The sequence below is a fragment of the Fibroporia radiculosa genome, assembly GCF_000313525.1.
Source record: "Fibroporia radiculosa TFFH 294 genomic supercontigs, scaffold3773, whole genome shotgun sequence".
In the NCBI taxonomy this organism is placed as follows: domain Eukaryota; kingdom Fungi; phylum Basidiomycota; class Agaricomycetes; order Polyporales; family Fibroporiaceae; genus Fibroporia; species Fibroporia radiculosa.
In genome coordinates, this window is record NW_012133393.1 from 220,966 (window position 1) to 237,155 (window position 16,190).

The window sequence follows — 16,190 nt, forward strand, 5'->3', positions numbered from 1 at the left end:
CAGCTCCTTGCCTGCGCATCATCAAGCTCGCCAACAGCGCCCAATCTGTCGATGTAAGGCGATGACTGTGACGGCCGGGGATCGCGAGTGAGCCAGGATGTCTCAAGACGAGTCGCTTTGGTCACAGCGTCGACAAGCTGATCGGTAGTAAGCTCTGACAAGCGTTGGAAGCCGGGCAAGGGAAGTGCGCGACACCTTCGAAGGAGCCCGACTGCCAGGTTACGGAAGACAGGCCTGGTGATTGCAAAGTCGCGCAAGGGCCTACATGTCTGAGCGCCGTAGTCAGCCATTTTCGGATGAGGTGTGTCAAAAGCTTACCAGCTGCAGGGCATATATGTCTCTAAGATCGAGACTTTGCGCAATGTTGAGCAGGAGGTCGTAAGGCAAAGTGTTCAGGTTCGTTCTTTCTTGTGAAGAGGCATCGGGGTCGTGGGATGACATTCCAGTAAACTAGAACCATACAGGCCGCTTCAGCGCGCGTATAGGATGTAGGCAGGAGTCAAGGAATGAAGTACGAGGGGCTTGCGAAGAGATGCGGGGATGTCTAACTCTAAGACCACCCTGCGGCTGGGGAAAAGTTAATTACTGTGTAACTAAGTCCGTTACATTGAAGGCGTATACAAAAGCAAACAATCGACTAGTGTCACGTGACGGCGCCATTCAAGCCGGTCCGAGGATCTAAGGAATCCTTGCAGAATACAGTTCGAATTCAAGAGTTTCCAATTTGAAGCTGAGTGTGAGAGTCATTACTGAACATTTCTCCATGTCTAGGTACAAAAATAAACCCCCTGGTGATTTTCCTCCATTAATAGCGCGCAATATTTACAAAAGAAAAGATCTGCTGGATTTTTCGTGTAGAGCACTCTGTCATATGTGATAGACATTATTTGCGTGAACAGAATAGAACTGTTGCTGTACAACTGGTGCTACGCAGTGCAGGCGGCGGGTGATGGACGCGGGTCAATACTACACCTTCCTCATTAGGATCGGTGTGTCTTCATCGCTAAATCTGGCTGCTAGTGCAGAGACGAGCCCGTGGTTCCGGGCTCATCTCGCCGCGACTCCTTCGTGGATTTCTTTTGCTCTCGTCGACTCTGAAGCAGGCTGGTCAAAGGTTGGTTTCCAGGTGACCTTTATCAAGATACCGAGTTATCAACACTGCCGAGAAGACAGTGTGAATCTATCATAAAACAATACCGTTCCGCCCCATAAACATCCCACCACTTTCTTTTCATTCGCACATTCTTTCCTCTCCAGCAGTGACATGGCTCGTCGCCGTGGTGGTCCACCTGCAAATACTCTCAGTCCTCCCGACGTGACGTTTCCAGGTGCTGGTACCAGTACATCCCCCCCAGGCTCGCACTCTCCTCGTTCCGTCTCGCCTTCTGGTAGCTTCACACAGTTCCTCTCAAAACCCACGAAATGGTTCAACCGCTCGAACTCTGCTAACACAAGCAGGACTTCAATAAGCTCGAATGAGCCAAGGGCCAGCACCAGCTCAATCGGCCGCAAGCCCAAGATATCTCATCCCACGGACCCTCGCCCGATCTTGGAGAACTTGGGTCTATTGCCGGATAAGAGTGTGCATGCAGGCAGCAGGTGAGTTTGTTTCCTAGACTCTTTTATCGTGTTGAGAGGTTCTGTCGCGTCACTTCGACTGTTCGTCGCGCCGCATTCGTCTGTTTTTCGGGTTGGTTAAGCGTACACTGGTGTATGCTGTGTTGGCGTTTAGGAATGCTGTTGAGCTGCTTGTGCAACACTGACGTGTGTGCACTCACTATTACGAGTCGTCACCATTGATAACTTGGGTATACGGGAAAATGGTTCATCTCCATCCAAGAATGTATTGTGTTATCGTTCGTACATTGATTTAATTTGTTATTCAAAATATCCGCTGCACAAGCGCGTATTTCGTAGTGCAGTTACATATGGTTCATTCTGGCTTGCACGTTCAAGACACGGCAGCTCTGTTTTGAACAACTTTTGGCGATAATGGTTTCTGTGCGCGGATGTTAACTCAACGTTTGATCTACAGATCCGTACTAGACTTGTCGCTCGCTAGCAATTCGATTGCCGCTGATGACCACATCAGAGTCCATTCTTCTCGGACGCCTTCATCGCCATCACAGCCTGTATTTTCCAGAGGACTTGGCGATTTACGCAGTATTTCCCGAAAACCGTGGTCCAAGTCTGCTGATGACCTCGGCAAACTCTCTTCCCAAATCTCATCTCCTGTTCTGACGCCTATTGATACGACCTTTCATGACAAGATTGATCATTACAGGAATAACCACGGAGGCAGCATTGGCAGTATGGCCAATACGCAGTTTCCGTCCGGACCTGTACTATCCATGCAGAAGACTATCCCCTTCCCCGTCATATCTCAACCCGAGACAGAGTCTCTGTCTCCTTCCCCGTCCCAACAACTCAGCATCCAACTTTCCCCGCCTGCTGCCAACCCTTCAGGGACTGCTCTTACGCCTGTTGTCTCGAACACTAGCTCCCATGTTCACTCGCGCTCACATTCCTTCACGCCGCGACTGGCTTCGAAGCTTTCTTCCCCGAAGCTGAATCTTCAGCCACCACCTAGCCCGAAGCGAAAGGGGTCTGGCTCCTCTGATCGTCAAATGGAAAAGGAGAAAGAGAAGAAACCTTCAGGAACGAGCGGAGGATATGGCTCTTCTCGCTCACCTTTCCCGTTGAAGCTCGGTAGCGGTGGAGGCAGTAAGGCTATGTCTCCAGTTGCTGCGACGATGGCTGAAGCCATGGGTCAACCTCCATCTCCCATTGCTCTTACTCCTCCCAGGATTGTCGAACCTGAGCCTGAACAGGATTCAAAGAACGAGAAGCGGACGTCTCAGGTTGTGTATCATTCCGGTTTCGCCAACCGACTCATAGACTTCTCTCCTGTCGCGATGAACATTCGCGCAACACACTCGTATATGCATGGTGGTAGTGTGTCGACACTGTCGAAGGGATGGAAACCGTACAAACTGGTGTTGAAGGGATCCAAACTTTACTTCTATAAACCTCCGAGCGATCGAAGTGCCGCCGTGAAGGACCTGTTCCCTACGGAGCTGATAACAGTCCTCGAGGAAGAGGGACTCATAGACGGAGATGTGAGCGATTTGTTAGGCGACGAGATGAATGAGACCCAGGCTGGGAGAGGAGGAAAGGGAAGGGATGACATGCGGAGACGAAGAGCATATTGGGGCAGAGATACCCATCCTGCATTGTTAACAGGCAGTACTGGTGTCGAGCAAGGCACGTTCGAGGCCCTCGTCCATGAAATGGTCTTTGCGACGACTTTCGCACACTCATCTCCACCGACATCGGACACCACGAGTTGTGTTCCTGAAAGACAGGCAGGTGTTCCAGGTACCGACAGATCCAGCACGCCTGCTCAGATCGAAGGGATAGCCGCAGAAACGCCTCCATCACGCTATGATCCGGGCTGGTGGGATTTCGCGTCCACAGTGCTGCTCAGTTTACCGGTTTTGGTTGGCCGGGGGAAATTCGAGGGGGAATTCACTCGATGCTGTGCCTATCTGATCAGCGGGGCTACTGAAGCCATGAGAGTGGAGGAGAGCGGGAGAGTACGTTTGCTTGCGAGTCAATATCTCAACTATCACGGCAACGCTTTGAATCGCGACTCTTGGGAGGCGTGGCGTATGGAGACCATTCCAGACTTCCCTGCGGATTACGAAGTGGCTTCGCGACTTGCAGGTCTTTCACAAACCTCTTCAATGCAGGCCTTGTATACGCCGAGTCCCCAACTCGACTCGACGTCTGCGGGTCAGTCTGACTTCTCTCCAGATCTTGACGCTTTCTCCCCGCGACCAGATGCCACTAGCAAAATGATGTCTATCGTCGAAGCGCTAGGCGAGTCGCCGTCTTTGGCACATCTCACTCAACGGCCCCAGCCAAGTTCCTCTTTCTCAGAATTCCGCAGTACATTGGATAGAGATGGCCTGACGCGTGACGTTCTCGTTCGACTAGACACGCAGCTACTCGCTCGAAGCCTGTCGGTCTTCCACCTCAGGGCACTCAGCCAAGTTCCTAGCGATTTCACGGCGGAGCTGTGTTTCGGGCTGAATGGCGCGCAAAATGCCGACGAACCTGAGTCCGAGTCCTCCGTGGATAGTCCGCCCACTGGATTGAGTCATTTCCTTGGAAACGATGAAGATCCCCATTGGCTCACCAAGATGATACTGTTCCAAGTGTTAGTTCCCGAGTCTGGTATCCACAGTGCAGCACCGGCCGCATCCTCGCACTTATCCGACACTCGACATGCTCCTACTTCTCGCACGCATACTCGCTCTGAGGTCATTTCTGCTTGGGCAAGAGTTGGAGAAGTTTGTCGACGCACGGGTGACGAATGCTCCTGGCGGGCGATATTTTCCGCTTTGTGTTCTAGGCCCATCGCGCGATTAGAGAAGGTCTGGAGCCGTGTAGATTCGGATGCCATCTCTGTTGTTCAGTCGTGGATTCAGCTTAATGAGAAGGGCGATAGTTTCCAACAGAGCGTATCAGTCAGCATTCCTTGGGCAGGTGAAGCACAATACAAGATCAGGACAGTTCTGGAGCAAGCACGATGCAACGACGGAGAGGAGTGGAAAGTCGGTCCGCTTTCAATCGCTCGCCAGAAGTTCGAGGCGCTCCGCACTACGTTCTCCCTCTGCATGGGACGGGCGGTCCCAAACCACCAAGGAGATTTAGATGGCGTTGAATCTCTGGCGGCAGTCTGGCGGCGGTCCAGAGACGGCGAAAGTATCAGTGCTATGGCTTCGAAGTTTGTTCGGTGAGTCTCGACTACTTCGCTGTGATATGACCTCTTATGTCTGTCTTAGAATCGACCAGTTCATGTCTTTGTCTCTCGCTGCGGAACCACGACGAAAAGGCTTGTTTGAACCTTTCTATTGGACTCGTCCCGCCCAGCAACCGTCCCAGACGCTCACTGCTGTGCTCTTCCCCGAACCTCTACCCACAGTAGCGTTTATCAATAGGGATCTGATATCGCGTGGTCGTCTCGAGAGTAGCGCTAGTGTAAATGTGCAAGACTTACAGAATATGCGAGAAGTCTGGGCGAACGCTGGGGGGACTAGCACTATGAGAACGCAGAAGCCAAGAGTAAATGCCATCGATCTTGGCGGAACCATGCTTCCTGTGTACGATGGGGAACTTCTTCTTCTGGTCCAGCCGCTTGCAGAGGGCTCAACATCGTCTCGCCCTCCGTCTAGAGCACCATCTCGACCGCCTAGTGCGGTAGCAGAGTCGACGTCGTCGGAAAAGCCCCTCAATCGCAACCCGTCTATCCGCGTTTCTCCAGGCACTTCTCATGGTCTTGATCGCAAGCCAAGCGCACTCCGCCGCAATTCGCTCCCCTCACTTTCTCAGAGGACCAGTCTTGTAGGCCCCGAAGTGAGTTCCGACAAGCCTCTCCGAGTAGTTGTCCAGGCAGGCACTCTGGACCGCCTAGTTGACGTCCTCGTTCACGGCCTTCAAGGCGTATCTGTCGCGGTATCGGACGACAATGGAGAGATGCCCCTCACAGATACTAAGACGAGAGAAGTCAAAGTCGACATGGACGACTTCTCGAACGTCTGGTGGAATGGATATAGAAGCTTCATGACCCCACAAATTTTGTTTGAGGTCCGTATGTTTCGTACCATCATTACGGGCATCATTTGTAACATCTTTCCCATCTAGTTTTTGCGCAAACGGTATCTGAGTGCCCGTCTGACTCCCTCGCCATCGCTTGCTGCCATTAATGGGGTTGTCCGCTTACGATCAGAGGTCCTGGATACCATGACTGAATGGATGACTCGAGGCAGTGGCGCGCAGGATGTGCTAGATGATCTTCAGCTTTATAATTCCTTTCGCGCTTTCCTTAATCAACCTCTAGACCACGATCTGACGCAAATGATATCAGCAGATGACGAGTCTGGCCGCCGCGCTATAGCATCCCTTGATCAAATTAGGACAGCATTATACTCGTCTTTCGTCACCCAAACCTTAAGACCTAGCAGGACAGCTTCGTCTGACTCTACTCTGGAAGGATCAGAAAAGCGGAACTTTGGCTCCGAGATTCCAAATATCGACGAGATCGACGCCGAAGAACTCGTCAAGAACATGGATGCTATGGTTTCTGCGGCATTCCGTAATGTCAACCAGGAGGTAGATGCTTACCCTCGCTAATAGCTCTACTCTCTGATTATACCATACAGGACCTCTTTGTGATTGCAGATCTACTGGAAGTCCAGTCCGCAGATCGTACTGGCTGGTTCCTACCAAGAGAGCCTAGTTCCATCGCGGACGAAGTAGAGATCCAGTCTATGAACTCTTATATCGTGCAGATTGAACCGTCGAGCATGATCTCAGAGCTCACCCAGGATTCACTCTATCGTCTCCTGCCACCCTCCATTCGAAGTTGTATTAGAACCTTCGGTATTTTGCGCAAGTGGTTGATCTCGAAGCTTGTAGCGCCCAAGATTGGACTTCATGCTCGTCAGGTCAGGATGGAACTAATGCTTCGTGCCATTGAGGTTTGCCGTCTGCGGAATGCAGAATCTACCTCAACTTCGCTATCCCTCGCGTCACGTCCATGCGTCCGATCTTCGGTGGAAGCAATCGTCACGTCAGCAGTCCTGAGCGTGGAAAGTCGCCTTCACTATCGCGCGTGGCAGAATGTTGCAATTGCTCGTGGTGTAACTTGTGAAGCATTGACGTCCCTGTTGAGCAGATCAGCGATACGTTCTATCAGTTCCAGAGGGGTGTTAACGGTGGATGTAGGCTGGATTTTCGAGCGTATGCTAGAAATAATCAGCACTCCAGACGTATTGGAGTCTTCCAACGCGGAAAGTACCGGCCTCGTAAATTTCGACAAACGCAGGTAAGCCGCGTAAAGGGCTCTTGGTGATTATTTTGCTTGCTCATACGAATTCGCCGCCTTCAGATCTCTACATACATTGATTACGAGCACATCTAATTCCAATACAACCCGTAGGCTTCGACGCCGTCAACTAGATCGCCGCGATTATGAGCGTCTGAATAGCATCGAAAAGGAGTCAGCAGCTCTTCAATTTGATCTGCGGAGCATTCGTGAGGAAGCATATCGTGAAGCTACGCAGGCCGGACCTCTGGGCTCGAAAAAGAACTATCGGCCATTCCAACTTGTAGTCATGCTTCAACAGGAGAAGATCAAACGAGATCGCCATCTGCGTGATCGACTTAGCAGGGAGAAGAGGCAAGAGCAATTACGCAACGACAAGCGAGAGGAATATCTGAACAAGGCTATGAACGTTCGGAAGCAGGTCCCAGTTTCCCAGAAGCAGCATAGGAACAAAAAGAGCATGTCATCTGCGTTCTTCCAATTCATGCGACCCATCTCCAGCGCATTCTCGTCGGAAAGCCTTTCTTCTCCCGCAAAGCGTACACCTGCAGAGCTGGACTTCATCCCTAACCACAAGCCCTCTCTCGTTCTGAGCGTCGTGGACGCCAGAGTTGCGCAGTTCGTCAATACTGAGCGCTCGTTCACCTTCCAGTTGGATACAGAGGATGGGGGACACTATCTTCTCCAGGCGATCAACAAGCCTGACATGAAGAAATGGATGGATACGATTCAACATGTTTCAAAAGTGACTGCGAAGCGTCGACTGACGTACCTCGGACAGAACTCCAAGATGCAACTTTCTGATCATCTTTTAGGGCAGACCGTCGCAGCGTCAGAAGATCCAAGAGCAGGTCGGCGTGGTTCTATCAATATTGGGTATTGTATACTGACATACCTGCAGTGTTCGGAGTTGAGCTGGACATTCTCCTCCAGCGCGAAGCGGAGAATGGCGAAGTCCAACCTGGTGCGATCCCTACAGTACTGGAGCGTTTGATCTGTGAGGTCGAAAGCCGAGGTCTGACGGAGATTGGGATCTGTAGGTTCAATGTATACCTCGCCCTAAGGTTCATTGACCCATTGATTACAGATCGTATTGCAGGCGCCCATTCGGAAGTCAACGCATTCAAGGATGCACTCAATCGAGGTACGCTGGGGGTCACTCTGATCGGATTGTTTTGGCTGAATGCAGGAACAGGAGAATGGCCTATCACCTCTAATACCGATATACATGCTGTCTGTGACCTCATCAAATCCTGGTTCCGCGTTCTACCTGGAGGAATCTTCTCGGCGTCCTCGTACAACGAGATTCTGCAGGCTGTTGGTTCGTGGATGTGCTCTTCTGTATGATTGACGACTCACGATAATTGGACAGCACTCGATGGTACCGATCTCTCTGAAAGACTGTCCGGCATTCGGAAGGTCGTTCATGCCCTGCCTGGTGCCAATTTCGATCTTCTGAAACGTATTGTAGAGCATCTCGAGAAGTGAGAGATACAATTCTTACCCTACGATCTCGACGACTGACAATGGACCAATGGCAGAGTTACAGACTACGAGGAAAATAATCAGATGACGGCAGAGTCGCTGGCTACGGTGTTCAGTCCTAACCTTCTCCGCTCACCAAATAACGATATCAGTGTGTTTTTCGCCAACATGAGCGCAGGTCATCGGGTTACGAAGCTTCTTATCGCTCATGTAGGTCTTTCCGTTCTCCCGTAATATACAATGCAGGCTCACGGGTTGTTCTAGTTCCATAGCATCTTCGACACCGACATTGATCAAGAGGCGGAAGCCGACGTCGAGCCCGACCTTGACGGAGAGCAGGAACCAGAGCAAGACGAGTGCTATCTAGACGAACCCATTCCTGAAGAGGACGAAGACGTAGAATCGGATGTTCTCGTCGGCGACGAAGATGAGGATGAAGACGTGGAAGATGACAACGATGCTAAATCTTCCAACGCTGACGACAGCCTACTCAAGGTCTCTGCGGACCCTCCCGTGCTCGACATCAATCTCGGTAGCCCCCACTCTCTCTCATTCTCTGTGACTTCGTGACTGTAATAATTGTCCCATTTCCCCCATTACTGCTGTACGCTGTTGATGCAAGGACACATTCTTTTATGGACAACATTCTTTTCCCTGCAGCTCCTGCGGTGCTGCACCGAAGTCAATGGCTACGGTACTGTTACAGTAAAGTATTTTACATGTTGATATACCCTCACGATAGAAACCACGGACTAGGCTACGTGTTTAATTAGGTACGGTCATTAGTACTAGCAAGCTTAAGACGACCAGAGCGCTGCTTGTCGGTTGCTTGACCGTTAGTGACAGAGCGTCTATTATTATAATTATTCCCAAGTGTCGCTTGCCACGTGATATCCTCGCTTTCCCTTTCTCCTCGACGACGTCGACGACAAGCTAGAGCTCGAGTACGACACCTATCAGTTATAGGCAACACTTGTAGAATAAATCCTACTCTCCGACAGACCTTACCCTTTCGTTAGGCCCAATCCCTGCCCGGATGGTTCTACAGGTCGTCTATACCGCCGCGACCTCTCTTTTCCCATCAAAATACTACCTTCACATTGCTGTATCTGCGGGAGTCCTGCTGGTGACTTATGCATTCGCCCAAGGCCGCACCACCAACCGGGAGCGAGATCTCCACGCCCGAGTCATCATGATCACAGTACGTTCCCCGCTTCCCCTCCGCAGTATTGTAACCCTCACGTCCTCCGTCCTCCGTCCAGTAGGGCGCATTCACACCGCTCGGGCTGACGCTCCTGACCGCCCTCGCTGCGCGCGGAGCACACATCATCGCCGTCTCGCCTTACCCGCTCGACCACCCGTACCCGTCGTTGCTCATCCCGCTCTTGCGGAGCACCACGGGCAACGAGAACATCTTTGCCGAGTGCGCGGACCTCGCCAGGACGGCGTCCATACGGGAGTTCTGTACGCGCTTTCTCACAGGGGGCGACCAGCGCCTCGATGCACTCGTCTTCGCACACGAGTACCAGCCCGTAGGCACGCTGTTTGGCGGGCGGCAAGGTGCGAAAGAGCGAGCAGAGCGGCGGGAGAGGGCGTCGCTCGCGACTTTTCTGATGGCCACGCTGCTCCTGCCTGCGCTGCTAGTCGAGCCTGTCGAGCGCGACATCCGCATCGTCACGCTCGTGAACCCGTTCTACGCGGCGTCTGCACCTAAGTTCTCGAAGAACTTGTCTGAGGCCGGTTCGGACACGACAGCATCGACTCCGCTTTTCCTCGCGGAGGGATTCCGCGCGCTACGCACAGCGGTGCTCATGCGCCATCTACAACGGATTCTCGACTCGCTGCCGAACCGCGCGTCTGCACCTGCACCGAGCGAGCAGGAGGCGGGACAGGCGGAGGTGGGGCATCCCTCGAATATCATTGCTGTATCCGCGTGCCCTGGCATCAGCCGTAAGGATATCATTGCGCCGCTGCTTTGTGCAGAGCGAGACTCGGACGATGGGTGGTCGGTCTGGGGTATGGTCCTGTGAGTGCCCGCATGATCTATTACTCTCTGTCGACGCTTATGCGACCACTACACATGCCAGCTACGCCCTCCTCTTTCCCTTCTCCGCCCTCTTCATGAAGTCGCCGACTGCCGCAGCGCAGACGGTCCTGCATGCTCTGTTCCTCCCCACGCCGATTAAGCGTGCCCTCGCACATGTCGATGCGACGATCAACCCGTCGCCTGCTGCGCCCCCTGCACACTCCGTGACGGGGGACAAGACGGTCGAGCCGACGATCGTGCTCGAGGAGGTGCTTAAGCCCGGCGCGCTCTATCGCGAGTGTGCTGTGGTGCAGGTCGCTGTGCCGCCGCTTCTCATGTCTGATGCGCGTTCTGAGCCAGAGAAAGGGCGGACAGGGCGCAAGACTAATGCAGAGGAGTCTGCGGCGCCCGGGTTCCCGGACGATGGTGAGTTTGGGGGGGAGGCGGTTGGCAGGGCGGTATGGGAGTGGTATGAAGAAAGACTCAAAAGGTGGGAGGCATTAGAGAAGGCAGAGGGAGAGGTGGCGGGGAAGGCTTGATGGTTCGTTGTGTCGCTGTCGGTGGATTGCGGCTGTCTTGGACATTCAAGGCTTATATATTTGTGGTAAGACTCCCGAACGACATTTATTGGGTGTCACGTTGTGAGAAACTTCTGTTGAGTCGGTTATACATTTTGAGCAAATGTAGCTCCGATTGTGTGGCGCGCTCCAACCCAAATGGCAAGATGTTAGGTGAGTCTCGGTATACCTGTGAACTACTTCATAATCTGAATAAATCGTTCTACGTCTAGCTTGCGTCCGAGGTGACTCCTGTATGCAAACTCGAATGACCGGATACGCATATAATGCATGAGTACGGGGAGTTGTTTTTCTTCGGCATCGTGGGATTCCATGCCATCTTCCTGGTTGAAGAGAACACAACTGCCCGCCTAGTAGCTGGAGGGTCTTTAGTGCTTTCCGTTATCTAAGCAACCCAATCCGAAACAGCTGCTCGACGGCGCCACAAGCGGAAGTGCTTTATAGCACAGTGGATCCGCAAAAAATACCTCCAACTCCTAACGGATTTATACTTCGCCATCCTCTCGCATCTTCAGCCTTTGCGTCGGATTATATTGCTCGGACTTGAGGTTCACGTCCTCATCGCATTCAACCATGCGCAAGATGTTCACTCACGTCGTCTGCAACGGGTAAGTACGAGTAGGCAGTGCCTTCTGCTTTCACTTCGACATTGACAAGTACGAACGAGATACGAACAATTTTGACGACGGTTAGTTGGGTGTGAACGTGTGGGAGGCGTATGCTGAATTGAATCTACACCTTAAGCAAGTGTGGCTTTCGGATTGCATAATGCCTGAGCCCCAATCCAGACTCCAAGCTGTTAGGTGAGTCCCAATATACTTGTGATTGGTTTCAATACCTGAATATTTGCAATCGATTAAGCTCTTGTGTCTGGGATGCGTCCTGGGGCCTAGTGGTGGCATCATCTCACCTCGGAAGTCGTGCAACGCCGATATTATGACCTTGTTCAGATGTGCCTCCGCACTTCGTTTATGCTGAGCCGACCGTCAGACTTGCGTCCTATACTATTTGAAAGGAAGATTTAGGAGGTTCTGCGTGGTGGGAACAGTTCATCCCTCAGATGTCGCTGCGGTATTTTTGTTTTTGTGGATCTCCAACTCGGACGGCGACAGTCTTAAGGTGGGTATATGCGGCCGACAGTCCCCCTTGACCGCTGTTTGGGTCCTTGTGGAAGTATTGTCTGCCAATGTTCAATAAATATACATACCCATACCACAGAGTCGGGCACCAAGGGATCAAACGAATATGTATAACCTAAAATTAGAAAAAAGAACGCGAGAAAAGTATGTAGAGCTTCTCGCAGAGCCTACGCTTGAGGCCAGCGCTGCGCTTTGTTTGTCTCCCTGTTGATGCCAAACAGCAGCGTTGGTCCGTGCGCACGTCCGCCCTGTACAAAAGGGAGGCACTGTCCGTCTAAATTCCTCATACTTACCTTGATGGCACATCCCCCTTCACGTACCGGGAGTGTGGGCTGTAGGGGCCTCTCATAGCACGGCGACCATGTCCTCAGGGGGAGTCTGCGGTTTGTATGGGCTCCGGCTCATGCACCGTCTCAATATTTTCCTGTCCCGCTTCGGCCCTCGGGCTGGGCGGGCCATTATTTTTGTCCCAGGACTGTCCTAACCCTAACCCTATTCATGCTCTGTATTACAAAAAGTGTTCTATATGTGCTTTAAGCTTTTTGCTGAGTGAATTGATCTCATTGTTGGCAATTGTTCTTCTCTCTGTTCTGCGATTGAGGCATTCGATGTGATTCGTATTCGCAAATCTGTATATACACACTGAACCCATAGCCATAGCGCCAGGGAGACAAGAGCGATTGTCCGTCACTTGTTATCGACTCAATCGTTGCGAATGATAATAACCCTGGCACACGGAGTATCACGGACGCATATAATTTAGTGGTAAGGCCTCCACTAGTCAGATGTAATCTGTCAAGCATGGCGGATACAGGGTACGAACAAACACTATTACGACACCGAGGTCATACATATGTAAGATATCAGTCTTCGGACATAGGGTATACAAGCAATTAATAATCTCTACAATTGCAACGGTCTTAACTCTCATCCTGACCACTCGCATAGCCCGAAGCGGTCTCCATCCCCGAACTTGGAGTAGAATCGGTGTCGACGCCGTTGACAAGCACCCTGATCTTGGCCTCTTGCACCGGGTACATGTCCTCGGGAAGCAACCTGACCCGTGTCGGCTGCACGCAGTGATCCCTCAGTGCTTCGAGGACGTGCGGGATGACATCGCGGTGGATGTTCTCGCCCCAGAGCACGTCGAGGTGCTCGTATCCCTCTAAACAGCGCGCAACGGTGTGTGCGGGGAGCTCGCGGAGCATGACGTCGATGTCGACAAGCGAATCGTGGTCGCCGTAAAGGAGGACGATGGGCGAGACGATGTTGCGGGTCGGGAACCGCGCGGGAGCGTAGCTGGTGACGCCGCTCGGACGATGGCGGTGCGCCGTGCGGGGGACGCGGATGACGCGCTGGACCGCGTCGTCGTACATCTGGAACTTGGCGTTTCGCATGATCTGGAACCAGTGGACGACGCTCTTCACGGAGGCGTAGCTGTAGAGGTGCGAGTAGGCTGCAAGTTTCTGGAGGGCCGAGATGTTGTCGGACTTCCAGGAGAAAAGGAAGCGAAGCGAGTGTGTGATGATCTCACAAAAGACAGGCGGGTATAGCATCGAAGTCCATGCGGGCACGGAGGAGAGAATCGCTTTGCGCCCAAAAATGAGGAAGAGCAATGTTGGGCTGTTAGAAATCAGAGAATGTCGTCGTCATACAATAAAGAACCTACGACGCTTTCATAAGGCCGTCAACAATAGGTGCAGATAACCCGGCGGGACTCATGGCGGGAGCAAGGGCAATGAAGGCATTCACCTTGTCATTTAGCTGCGGGTGTATGCTGAGCGCGGCGAACGCCTGAGCCGTTCCTTGACTAAATCCGACGTAGCTGAGACTCTCTTCCTTGGTGACATGGAGGATATATTCGATCGAGTCGGGTATGTCGTGCCAGGCAAAATCGTCGATGCTGTAGTCCCAGAAGCGAGTGGCGTTTGGGTTATGGTGAATGCTCTTGCGCGAGTACTTGTTTCCCCGATTATTTCCAAGCCAGACGTCGAAACCGCGTTCGACGAGGGCAAAGGCGACGCTGCGGCGAGGGTCGGTGAGGCAGATCCAGACTTCACTGTTCATGAGGAGGCCATGGTGTAGATATACGACGGGCTTCCCGGTGCTCCGTCCGCGGCCCTCGCGTGTCTCCCCGCGGCGGAAAGGCAGACGGTGTAGACCGAGCAGGTACCCGTCCTTGGTCATGACAACATGTTCCTCGAACGTGTAGCCAAATATGTCGCAGAGGTGATCAAAATCTGGCGCACGGCGGACGCGCTCAGCAAGATCCCTTTCTGGCGACTTTGGAATCGGAGGCCCGACAAACAGGTGAAAAATAGGGCGCGAGCGGTTGTAAAACCATTTGATGACCGACTTGGGGAGGAAGGCGATGATGGTGGTGAGCAGAGTCTCGAGAACGACGGCGAAGGAGCCAACAAAGATGGCGGTATATTCGCGGATAGTGAGCCTGCCCACGAGCGGAACGTACGGCATCATAGACAAGAGCGTCGCCGGCAGCGGCGACGGTGGACAAGCTGTAGATTGAGACTGAGAGGCGCGCTCCTCTCGAGTTAGTGCCATTTTTGGGTTGCCACCGTTGCTCGCCGGCCGTCCATAGGGGTCATTCCAAATTTCTAGACAATTTTACCTTCACCATACACTTGCATTCCTCCAGCACCTCCTCGTAGACATGGGTAAAGAGAATCGCAGAAAGGGAATGTTTCTCAAGATCGAGTCGTTACAACGTCCGAGCCATTTCTGCACCTTTGGATAACTCAGCCACAGGAGCCCAATCGCGTTCGAGCAGATCAGTCCACGTTCATTTTCCCCCTTGGAGGCGCTGCTCAAGAGTATTTAGAGCCGACTACGACACTGCGATTACATACAATACGCGGCAAAATACTGAGGCTGAGAGGAATTTTGAGGCTGGAGCTGATCGGGGCATACAGGACAACGGCGAGGCAGAAGCTGAGAAAATGCTTGCTCGATTTGAGGAGAGCAAACAGGACGACCTTGCTCGATTCGAACGAAGGACTCTACAAGTTGAGAAAGAACTTACTGATCTTCAGTGGCGAGTAAGAGATATAGGTATTCAGCGCCCCAAGGAGATGATGCTAAAACTCTAAAGACTCTCCAGGAGCTCGCAAACGAGGTTGCTCGTGCTCTCAAAGGGCTCTACGGCCTTGATTTGGCCGAGATGTTCTGGAAGAACCGCCAGCCATGCTGAGGGGTTGATACTGGAATGAGTGGTCTTTTTCATGTGAGGTCGACGCGATAAGGCTAAATGTACACATGCTCCTGCACACACTCGTTGTCGGATGCTGATCAACTGGAACTACCACAAGTCATCGATGCTGGTTGAACAGAAGATTTCCTCCGCGTTGCAACAAGGTCTACGAGTAATACGCGTGATGAAGTCAACATCGCCAGGTTTCTGTCCTCTGGAGCTAGCGAGAGATCCCACAAACCACTGAACCCCCGCTCGACGCCCTGCCGGACCCATTTGATGAAGACCTCTCTTTGGTGGTTATGCCCTATCTCCGCCCTTTCGACGACCCAGCATTCGCCGCAATTGGCGAGGTTGTGAGCTTTGTACAGCAAACTCTTGAAGTGCGCGTTTCTGATGTTCCCATTCCATCTGCACTAACCGCCGTGATCAATCTCTCACTGGGCACTTGCCTTTATGCACAAGCATCGTGTTGCGCATCGGTAAGTCGGAGATTCCGAACGCACCTCCACGCTCACCACTACAGCACCTAGCCCTTGTGTAGCCGCCAATATCATGATGGACGGTCGGCCAATCTTCCTGATTGTCTGTTCACAGCCACATTTACTGGGTCATAGGAGCAGCTTTCAACAGTCAATCAACATCATTCCAATAGCATCTACAACAACTTGACATGGACAGTATTTATATTGTCATGTATGCTCTGCTCTCTTGGTAAGTATGCACACTGTCACAGAAGATTACTGCTTCAAGAAGAATTGAGACTGAACACAGCACTCACCACTGAGATTTTGGTGTTGGTGGAGAGGAGAGATATCACAACACGCTTAGAGACTCACCTTTAGTGTTGTAGGAGTTGAAA

The 16,190-nt window shown here is 52.3% G+C and overlaps 4 protein-coding genes across 4 annotated transcripts; 3 read left to right on the forward strand and 1 right to left on the reverse strand.

The window, feature by feature from the left end:
• Nucleotides 1-1,264: 1,264 nt before the first annotated feature.
• FIBRA_05130 (uncharacterized protein) lies at nucleotides 1,265-8,947 on the forward strand (the record flags this gene model as incomplete). Its single annotated transcript, XM_012326906.1, has 12 exons — nucleotides 1,265-1,599; nucleotides 2,036-4,801; nucleotides 4,851-5,652; nucleotides 5,710-6,177; nucleotides 6,228-6,892; nucleotides 6,956-7,743; nucleotides 7,794-7,928; nucleotides 7,980-8,036; nucleotides 8,088-8,213; nucleotides 8,265-8,376; nucleotides 8,434-8,587; nucleotides 8,642-8,947. The coding sequence occupies 12 exons, from the start codon at nucleotides 1,265-1,267 to the stop codon at nucleotides 8,945-8,947; spliced, it is 6,714 nt and encodes a 2,237-aa protein (XP_012182296.1).
• Nucleotides 8,948-9,413: 466 nt separating this feature from the next.
• Nucleotides 9,414-10,942, forward strand: FIBRA_05131 (uncharacterized protein; the record flags this gene model as incomplete). The annotated part of the gene is made up of 3 exons (XM_012326907.1): nucleotides 9,414-9,578; nucleotides 9,643-10,382; nucleotides 10,465-10,942. 3 exons carry the CDS (start codon nucleotides 9,414-9,416, stop codon nucleotides 10,940-10,942), a joined length of 1,383 nt encoding a protein of 460 aa, XP_012182297.1.
• Nucleotides 10,943-13,040: 2,098 nt separating this feature from the next.
• On the reverse strand, nucleotides 13,041-14,682 carry FIBRA_05132 (uncharacterized protein; the record flags this gene model as incomplete). Its single annotated transcript, XM_012326908.1, has 2 exons — nucleotides 13,041-13,743; nucleotides 13,790-14,682. 2 exons carry the CDS (start codon nucleotides 14,680-14,682, stop codon nucleotides 13,041-13,043), a joined length of 1,596 nt encoding a protein of 531 aa, XP_012182298.1.
• Nucleotides 14,683-15,077: 395 nt separating this feature from the next.
• On the forward strand, nucleotides 15,078-15,328 carry FIBRA_05133 (uncharacterized protein; the record flags this gene model as incomplete). The annotated part of the gene is made up of 2 exons (XM_012326909.1): nucleotides 15,078-15,176; nucleotides 15,239-15,328. 2 exons carry the CDS (start codon nucleotides 15,078-15,080, stop codon nucleotides 15,326-15,328), a joined length of 189 nt encoding a protein of 62 aa, XP_012182299.1.
• Nucleotides 15,329-16,190: the final 862 nt, after the last annotated feature.